The sequence below is a fragment of the Medicago sativa genome, chromosome 4, assembly GCF_051527215.1.
Source record: "Medicago sativa cultivar Bolivia chromosome 4, Bolivia_mono, whole genome shotgun sequence".
Taxonomy (NCBI): domain Eukaryota; kingdom Viridiplantae; phylum Streptophyta; class Magnoliopsida; order Fabales; family Fabaceae; genus Medicago; species Medicago sativa.
Genome location: NC_140752.1, coordinates 77701777 through 77712101, shown reverse-complemented (window position 1 = coordinate 77712101; position 10325 = coordinate 77701777). Strand labels below are relative to the sequence as shown.

Sequence of the window (10325 nt, the reverse complement as noted above, 5' to 3'; positions counted from 1 at the left end):
TGGACTGTGTTTCAGTAGAGCACTATAGCAGCAACAACAAACTAATGATCATGCACACTAAAAGACTTTGACACTATGTTTTTGGAGAACATTATGGAGCAAAAAACTAATGACCAAGAGCACGGAAAGAGCTTAACACAATATCTTCATTGAGTATATTAATCACCACTCTTATATATTCATTTAGCATGTTTATAGCTAATGTGAGACTAATCACTCAAACTTGAATTCCAACAATCTCCACTCAAATGTGAGTATTCCACATCAGATACTTGTAATATTATCGTTATCAACAGACAAAGCATGTCTTCTAACTACACCATCATAAATACTTTTGACACAACAATCAAATACACAATGATCCACTCCCAAACCAAGTTCGATCTCACTCTACCACCACTTTGTTTGAGAGTCCAAGGGAATGCCAAAGCATCAAGAAACTATTGACCAAGACCACAAGACCTTAACATCACATCTCCATTAAAATCTTATATATTTTTAGTATACGAGTCATCATTCTCTTATATCCTTCATTTGACTATTTTATAGTTGACGTGCAACCAATAATTCACACATTTTTTTTTTTGAAGAACCAATCATTCACACTTAAATTCAAACAAATCTAAATTTTGATTTAACCTATCGGTTCTATTTTGTATTTATATTTATATTATTACATCTGCAAAATTACCTTATAAATTACTTAGATAGTGATGTATGTAAGAAAGAAGTTTGGCATGATATGTGATTCAAGCCAAGAAAATAGGGATGAGGCATGCATATGCCCAAACCAAACCGTTTATAATAAATAACTAAGTGGTTAATGAAGTCAAGAATATGCTATGCTCTAAAATTGGAGTTTGCTTACTTGAAGCATATGACGAGTTGAGTGAAAACAAATCAATAAATAATTGAAAGTCGTATGGTATCCATCTTCTATTTAATTGTTTATACATCACTACCTCATTTCATAACCACTCAATGAATAAAGACTATACACAATTCAATGATAACTGCCCCCTAAACTTTATTTGTTTTGTTTTTCAGTTTTTGTATTCTTGCCTTCATATTACACCATGACAATCACCCTTTATTTTGCTCGTAATTTTTCTTTCTATTAGATACTTGTAATTTCTTTTGGTACGGCATTCTTGGCCTTCAGTCAAATGGGGGAACAATATGTAGCCAAATCTGTGGCAACAATACAATTACAATAATCCCCCTTTTCCATCTTCACACCTATTGCTTCACTATTCTCTTCACCACCATCATCATTTTCAATCCCATAACCATTTTCTCTCCTCTTTTCACTTTCCAAATTCAATGAACACCAAAACCAAAACTCAATACTCACGTGCATGACACGTGTCACGTGAAACTTTCCAATCTCTTCTTCTTCTTCTTCTTCTTCTACACCTAAACAAATCCACTTATAGTTCAACCTATCTCAATTTTTTTTTTCAACCCATTTTAAAACTTTTGCAAAGCTCGAATCTTAAGCAGAAAATAACAAGACCCAGAAAACTATTTTTGCAATGCGACGAGTAATGATTCAGTAGTTTCAGCTTTCAAGCTTCTGCGATCGTTCAACAATGGGGGGTTGCACTTCAAAGCCACAGAAACCAAACCCATATGCCCTTAGAGAAACGGAAACTGACCCAACACAAATCCCACAGACCCCACAAAGTCCCTACACCGGTAACCGGAAAGATGACGTCATCGCCGGAAAAAAGTCTCCGTTTTTTCCGTTTTACAGTCCAAGTCCAGCTCGGTTTCTGAAGAAGTCTCCGTCCACTCCGTCGACTCCGGCGAGTGAAAGAAGCCGGAACTCGACGCCGAGGAGGTTTTTCCGGCGACCCTTTCCACCGCCGTCTCCGGCGAAGCATATAAGGGCTGTGTTGGCTAGGAGACAAGGGAAGAAGGAAGCCGCGGCGATACCGGAAGACGGAGAGGAGGGTGCCGGGGATTTGGACAAGAGATTTGGGTTTTCAAAGGATTTTAGTAGTAAGTTGGAGGTTGGGGAAGAAGTGGGTAGGGGGCATTTTGGGTATACTTCTGCTGCTAAATTCAAAAAGGGTGAGTTTAAGGGTCAACAAGTGGCTGTGAAAGTGATTCCTAAAGCAAAGGTTGATTCTGTTCTTTTACCTTCTATGATTATTTCTAGCTGATCATGAACTTAAAATTGTATTTGTTTAGTGTTGATACTTTGATGAATCACTTGGTATGCTTTGGAATATTGTTATAGGCTTGGAATTCGTTTTAATTTTGGTGATTCATATATTATTTGCTTGATAAACTTTGAGGTTTTAGGTTGTTTTCTGGTTACTTGTGTTTAAGGATATGCTGTTGAGGATTGTTTGTTTGGAAATGTTTCTCTAGGACTTGGAATGAAGTGTTAGTTTATGTGTTTTTTGGTGAAAATAGAGTAGATCAGCTTCGATTAGTACTCTTATTCTGAGCTTGATCTAATAGTTTGCTGATTGATGTTGATCAAACTTATTGGAGTTGAACTTGAGGAATAAAGAGTATAGGAATTGAATTTGCCTTGGAATTTGGACGATATTGTTTATTGTGACTATATTTTGGAATTTTCTATACTCCGTAATTACATATTCATTTTAAGTGTTTTGTTGCCAGATGACAACAGCAATTGCAATTGAAGATGTGAGAAGAGAGGTCAAAATATTGCGAGCTTTGAACGGGCACAGCAATTTGGTAAAATTTTACGATGCATTTGAAGACCAAGAAAATGTCTACATTGTAATGGAGTAAGTTTGAGAGCGTTTGTTTCCTTTTCAATTTTGATTTTGGTAGTGCTTTGCATGCACATCCTAGTTAAGAAATGTATGTACGTAACTATACATACATTATATCCACTTCAGCTAACAAGTCTTTTTAAACTTTCTTTGTTAAATAACTTCGTATAAACATTTAGTTTCATCAATTTAACTAGATTTCATCAATTCAACTAGTGGATTGGACGTTCTTATTAAGTAGATTGAGTCTACAAACAGTCGTGAAATATAAGAAGCAATTGATACTTAATCATACAGCTTTTTTCATTGAGTAATATACTTTTAAATAGCAAGTATTGACTGTTAGATTGCACACTGTATCTAAATTTGACGCGTCTAACTAAATGATTCAGCTATTGGATTTGTTAAATTAATATTTCACATAAAGTTGTTAAAGAGATTAAGTTTAATATTTGTTTCTAGAGCATATAAATCCCCATATATAGTGACACCAAGGTGATTTATTAGGTTTAATATTTATTTGTTGATTTGAATGCATGCTGATTTTGAGAATTTTTTGTTTATATACCATATTCATAATTAACTGGATACTATCGACGTTTCAGGTTATGTGAAGGGGGAGAGCTCTTAGACATGATACTATCAAGGTAATTATTATGTTGTCGATAGCATGAAATAGAGCCGCTATCGGCGCAGTGCAGTGGGTGACCTCCCCCACATGCACCGTCTCACCACAGAAGTGAGCAGCGGCCATCATAGCCGTGTTAGCGGCGTTATTTCAATAATAAAAATTGACTTAGTAATTAAACCTTGCCACTTACTAGCCACATGATTTATTGCTTCTTCAGAGGAGGGAAATACTCAGAAGATGATGCCAAGGCTGTCATGGTACAAATACTAAATGTTGTTGCATTTTGTCATCTTCAGGGTGTGGTGCACAGAGATCTTAAGCCTGAGGTGAGCATATTCTTTCATTTGTCTTTCAGATAGTTAATGTCTCAGAGTCCGCTATAGTTAATCATATTTAAATATCTTAATTTTACCCTCCCTTCAAACAAAAAGCCTTTGCCTCTGCATCATTCATGTGTTGCAGGGACATGGTACTGACTTTAGATCTGATATAAGCCTATAAGGTCACTCATCTTTTCTTATCGCTTTATGTCGCTGGCACGGGTTCTAAAACATTCGATAAAGCTTACCAACTTTTCAACATGAGTCGTCTTTGCAAATCAGTCAGCTAGTCTTCAGCTGACTGGACTTGGAATTTCTCAATAAACTTTAATTTGATATATTTTCTTTCCTTTTAACAGTTGTCCATATGTGCGTGTTTACTTATACATTTGATTTGTTATAAAAGGGGACTGGACAACTTTTTTTGTACATTGTTTGATTTAGAAACTGGTCATGGGACGGGACAAAACAGGTAGCAAGGAACGGGACAAACTTGACAAATTTTTGTCCATTGTACAGACTATAAAAAATGCCCTTTTTTATTTTCCAACATAATTCTTGAAGTTTTGTCTTGTCCTGTACTATTTTGTCCAGTACATACTGTTTCGCAAATGAAACACATCCTTATGATATATTGGTCAATATCATCCTTATGCAGTTTCATTTAGTTCACGGTCACTTGGACGCTAGAAACTAGCTTCCTTGTCAGAGGTGCTAGGATAAATAAAATGACAAATTCCATGTCCGGTCACTTGGACGCTAGAAACTAGCTTCCTTGTCAGAGGTGCTAGGATAAATAAAATGACAAATTCCATGTCCAGTCAGCTGAAGACTAGCATTATTTTTGTATTATAAAAAACTTACTGAATTTATTTATATATGTTTAAACTCTAGAAACAAAAAAATATCAAGAATTAATTTTTGCTGGAAAAACTTGTTGTTTGTATTGTATATATAAACAATTCATTCAAGTTTAAATTGAATTATTGAATATGGATTTCAATTTTGAATTGATTGCATATTGTCTAACCCCCCTTGCGTTCTCTTATTCAGAATTTTTTGTACACTACAAAGGATGAAAGTTCTGAGTTAAAAGCTATAGACTTTGGGTTATCAGATTTTGTCAGACCAGGTTTTTCTTCACAAGCCCTTGGTTTTGGTATGAGTATCTTTTTCCTCACGAGAGTTCAGCAATTTTCTTAATTATTTTGTCATGTAATACAGATGAAAGGCTTAATGACATTGTTGGAAGTGCATATTATGTGGCTCCTGAAGTTCTCCATAGATCTTACAGTACAGAAGCTGATGTGTGGAGTATAGGTGTGATAGCATATATTCTATTATGTGGCAGTCGCCCATTTTGGGCTCGAACGGAATCAGGCATTTTTAGGGCAGTTTTGAAAGCTGATCCAGGCTTTGACGAAGGTCCCTGGCCATCCTTATCTTCAGAAGCAAAAGATTTTGTCAAACGCCTACTAAATAAGGACCCTCGGAAACGAATATCTGCTGCTCAGGCTCTGAGTAAGTTTTCTTGTCACCTCTAATATAAACGAGATTCTAATAGGACATTTCTTGAGATTCGAACAATAATCTTGTGCTTGCAGGTCATCCTTGGATACGTAATTACAATGATGTAAAAGTTCCGCTTGATATTTTAATATTCAAACTCATGAAGACATATATGAGATCGTCATCCTTGCGTAAGGCTGCCTTAAGGGTGAGTATTTTGGTTTCTAAATACACTAGAATGCAATTTGTGATGAAAATTACCGTTTTTGGTTTTTAATTGTATTAGTAAATTTATACTCATTTCGTTGGCAGGCTTTATCCAAGACTTTAACTGCTGATGAACTCTATTATCTGAGGGAGCAATTTGCGTTATTGGAACCAAGCAAAAACGGCAGCATATCCTTGGAGAACATTAACAAGGTCGATTTCCATATCAACTTGTAAGAAGTTTATTGTTTTGTCAGATTCCACAAGTTTTCTCATTCATATTTTTCTGGGCAGGCTTTGAAGAAATATGCAACAGATGCCATGAAAGAGTCTCGTATCACTGATTTTCTTTCCTCGGTAATAATACCTTCTTCTATTATTGTAGATTCCGAATTAGTTTGACTGGTTGTTGTCTCACATGTTCTTGCTATTTCCCTTTTATTACAGCTGAGTTCATTACAATATAGAAGGATGGATTTTGAAGAATTTTGTGCGGCTGCATTAAGTGTGCATCAACTCGAAGCTCTTGATCGTTGGGAACAACATGCTCGCTGTGCATATGAACTTTTTGAGAAAGATGGAAACAGGGCAATTGTCATTGAAGAACTAGCTTCAGTAAGTTAAAAGCTCTTCAGCCATAGTTATTATTATACATAATACCACATTTACACCTATTTTGTTTATACTTTATAACTACGCTATATATTAAATCATCAGTATACATGGCTAATCACCACCATATTTCTTCAAAAAATGTTTTATAGGAACTTGGACTTGGTCCATCGATCCCTGTTCATGTTGTTCTTCATGACTGGATACGCCACACAGATGGGAAGCTAAGCTTTCTTGGGTTTGTCAAATTATTGCATGGTGTATCTAGCCGAAGCCTTCCAAAGGTTCAGTTATGATGTAAAGCAAATGCATGTGGATATGCTGGATTTTCTCTGCTATGCGGATCAATCATATTTAAATTTGTCTATTGTACTGCAACTGATGATTTGTCTCACCGGCATCTGAAGCCATCGCAAGCATAGCCCATTAAAGTATAGTTTCATTATGAAATGCAAAATGATTCTTTTGAAGGCGCTCAAATTGTAAAATAGTCTACAGAACCGTGGCTTAAGATATGAATCGTAGGTTTAGAATTAGCTTTGCCTTGATGGGTGGGAATAATTTAGTGTCACTTATCTTAACGAATGCTTTTATATACATTTTACATTTGAAAGTCTTATAATTTCTACTCTTTTTTTGTATTTGTGTATTGTCACCTGAGTGTACTAATTTAACATTCTTAGAATCTAATTATGTGGAAATAAGTATACATTGTTGCACCTTTGTTCATTCCGGTCGGATATACAACTCACTCGAAAGCTATGAGCCACTGAATTACAAACTCTACTAACAACCCTATCATTTACCAACATAGAAAGACAATCTAAATATAAAATTATGAGCTTAATCTCAGCAAACATAGGAGCTCCATAGAGGCATAAACAGTAAACAGTGCCTCAGCGTCAATTTCAATGGAGAGGTTAGCGAAATGTTGTTCCTCGGTCAAAGCAAGGCACCGCCAAAGACCCGTACACTCTTCCATTGGCAGGGACATAGATATCCCAGTCAGCCTTTGTTGCAGCCGCAAACATCACCAGGCTAGAAGAATTTCTAGCCACAAGACCCCAACCAGTTTTCCATCAGCAAAACACTCAGCATCCACGTCGATTCAGGGGGGAAGAAGCCTGCGTAGGCACTGCAACGGCTTCTGTATGTATTTTAGGAAAAGGATTGGCTTGTTTAAACTCCTCCACAAAGAGAGATACACTTTGTGCAACCCCAACGGGATCAAAGACATCTTAGGTAAAAACAGTTTGGTTCCTGTGTTTCCAAATCAGCCAAAAGAGACGCTGAACAATTGTTGAGCCAGGACATTGGAGGCTGATAGCCAATACAACATCCAAGTTTGAATATCCATCTGATTAGTAATATCAATACCCAGGAGGGGGCATGGCATAAATAATTGATCAATATTTTCCAAAGATGTGTTACAAAGAATGCAGCTCATCCAAGTAAATGCCATTTTTTCTGAAGTTTCTTCTCGTTGGAAGGATATCTTTGGCTAATCTCCACAGGAAGTTCTGAGCACTTTTGGGACTGTAACATTCCAAATCCTCTTCTATAAACCAATACAGTTACCATTTGATAATTCAGAGACAGAAACACGGTGTCTAACAAATGATTTCCATCCTTCTTCCAATGCCAAATAAGCATATCCTCAGGACGTCTCAAAAATAGAGATATTGATAATTTGCTGCAGAGTAAAAATACAATGAAAGAGGATAAATACATAAGGTGCAGCTTAAAGAGGAACTAAATTGCACGTGATTCTAAATTTGTGATCCCCTTTCTATAATTTTTTTTTAACCCTGAGAATATTTCATTCTGATCTTGCCACCTTGAGCAATTCCATGCTGAATTGACTTTCAAAATATGGTGTGCAACTTCAAATTCAATAACTTTGCATCACAACCAAACACCAATAACTTCGGTATATTGTTATCTGCTCGTGCATTATGTGCAGCCAAAATGAAGCTAAAACCAAGTTAACAATACATTAGAACAGCTCGACATTCAGGCAGCAATCTACCGAGTATTAATGCTGCTATAAACTTCTTCAGACAATTAAAAGCAAACTATGAAAACATGAGTTTGCAAATTTATTTTGTAATCAAAATAACACAAGCAAAATCTTGCAGAACTATTTTCTGTCTGAAATTTCAGCAAACCAGTTAATCTCGACAAGGGGAAAATGATGTAAAAAGAACCCAAATGGCAAAAAAATGAAGCTCTGCCATTAGAGTTCAGTTAAATTTGTCTGAAACATATAATTCAAATCTAATGTTAGTACATTAGTACTCCTTATCTAAAAGACAAGAGGCATTACATACAAATTCAAAAATCCTGTAATTTAGTTCTACATCTGGTTACTATGATGTGTTGCAAAGAGTGCAGCTCATCCAAGTTAATGCCATTTTTTCCTAAGTTTCTTCTTGTTGGAAGGATATCTTCAGCTAAACTGAGATCTCCACAGGAAATTCTGAGCACTTTTGGGACAGGAACATTCCAAATCCTCTTCCATAAACCAATAATGTTCCGTTTGATAATTCAGTCAGAGAAATAATTCTCTCCTCGCAGAGAATGCAGCTGAGCTAAATTATCTATTCACCATACCTTATTTGTGTTATTTACATCGATTCACTCTTATAGAATTTTCACATGATTTTTTTCGTCATTCTCTTCAACTTTTTATTTCTTTTTATTTTAATCTTCTGATGATTCCCCTTTCTTCTTTTTCCACCTTTTGAATGAGATCATAGAGAAAGCTAAGGGAAGAGGATTTACAAGTAACTTTTCAATCTCACAAACACTTTAAGGTGTGTCACGAAGTCAAAAACAACAATTATAGAATAATTTTGTAATGCTATTCTTTACCAAGATTTTAGCAGGAGAAGTGGTTAAGAGAAGATGGACTCTCGGTATCTTTCTATAATATACTTCATCATGTCCTTATTATAAGAAAAGTTTCAAAAATTACTTTGGCCTTATTTATAAGAAAAAAAGTAATTTTTTTTAAGGTATATATATTTTTAAAAATGTCTTATTTAAGGACTTATTTACTTTTGGAGTTACGAGGGAGCCTACAATCGGTTGGATCATCATATTAGTCTAAGCAACCACACAAGTGAGATTGACACCACACTATCACCCAAAACCTTAAGGCATTAGATATATTGGTCATTACTTATATGTTTTTCAATATCTACTTTTGCAAGTTGCAACCAATGTAGAACTTTAAGTCTTAATTGAAACATTATCATATCTTACTTAATTATGACATTCTTTATATCTATGATTTGATGACGTAGTTAAATAAGGTCAGTCAAAGACACAACATGATAAAAAAAATGTGTTGATGGTGATTTTATTATCTTTCATGAAAAGAGAGAAAATTAGAAAAAGAAAGAATATGAAAAAAAATTAACGTGAGAGAAATGATAAGGGAAAAAAATAGTGTGTTTTGTCTGTGGAGGTGTTGAGAGTAAAGTGAGTTACCAATACATTTATAGGTTAGTTGAAGGAGTTGGACATTTATGAGTAATTCACCAAAAAAATATATTCAATTAAACAAATATCTCATTATTTTAAAATGTCTAATAAACATATACGTTGTTAATTAAGCATAACACATCCGTATTTTTCCTTTGTGAGGTCCCACCAAAGACCAAAAGTGAAGGTATTTGTAATAATAAAGGTTAGATAAAAAATTGAATGAAAATGGACGACATCCAAAAAAATTATTAAATATAATTTTTTTAGCAAATGACATCCAAAAACTAAAAAAATAAAATAATTCATCATGATGTTCAGAGTTTAGAGAGATCATGCAATGGGTTGAATCATCATATTTGATTAAGCAAAATCACACAAGTGAGATTGACACCACATCTTCACCCGAAACATCAAGTCATCATGTATATTGCGTATAACCCAAGGGTTTCCTTTCAAAATCCTTTGGATATCTTCTTTTTTATCAAGCTTAATCCGGTAGAGCCTTCCTTCAATTTCGCTAATCTTAAATCCTTGTGGATTGCACCAAATAACAGTGAAAGTATTGTGTAGAACTTGGATAGGTATAGCTTTATCAGATAATATCTTGCCAATAATGATGTTCTGACCATTAGCCTTTGCAATGTTATCCTCAAAATTGTAACAAAAACTGTGGCTAATAGGATCAAATCAGTTTTACCGTCTATTATTAACGACCAACAAAGTGTTTTCCTTCCGGGAAGACTTATCACAGATAATACACTTATTGTTTTTGAAACTTTCCATTATATAAAGAGACCT

General features: G+C 34.9%; 1 protein-coding gene across 1 annotated transcript; it reads left to right on the top strand.

The window, feature by feature from the left end:
• Positions 1 to 1147: 1147 nt before the first annotated feature.
• On the top strand, positions 1148 to 6764 carry LOC146932161 (CDPK-related kinase 5-like). The gene is made up of 11 exons (XM_085703800.1): positions 1148 to 2126; positions 2638 to 2768; positions 3362 to 3403; positions 3605 to 3713; positions 4761 to 4839; positions 4932 to 5228; positions 5312 to 5424; positions 5529 to 5636; positions 5718 to 5780; positions 5871 to 6038; positions 6188 to 6764. The coding sequence occupies exons 1-11, from the start codon at positions 1593 to 1595 to the stop codon at positions 6329 to 6331; spliced, it is 1788 nt and encodes a 595-aa protein (XP_085559926.1). The 5' UTR covers positions 1148 to 1592; the 3' UTR covers positions 6332 to 6764.
• Positions 6765 to 10325: the final 3561 nt, after the last annotated feature.

Bases quoted from the DNA above. Each gene is read 5' to 3' on its own strand.
- LOC146932161 (XM_085703800.1), top strand. From the start codon at position 1,593: ATGGGGGGTTGCACTTCAAAGCCACAGAAACCAAACCCATATGCCCTT. The intron at 5,229-5,311 runs GTAAGTTTTCTT...TTGTGCTTGCAG, and splicing joins ATCTGCTGCTCAGGCTCTGA to GTCATCCTTGGATACGTAAT. The intron at 6,039-6,187 runs GTAAGTTAAAAG...AATGTTTTATAG, and splicing joins TCATTGAAGAACTAGCTTCA to GAACTTGGACTTGGTCCATC.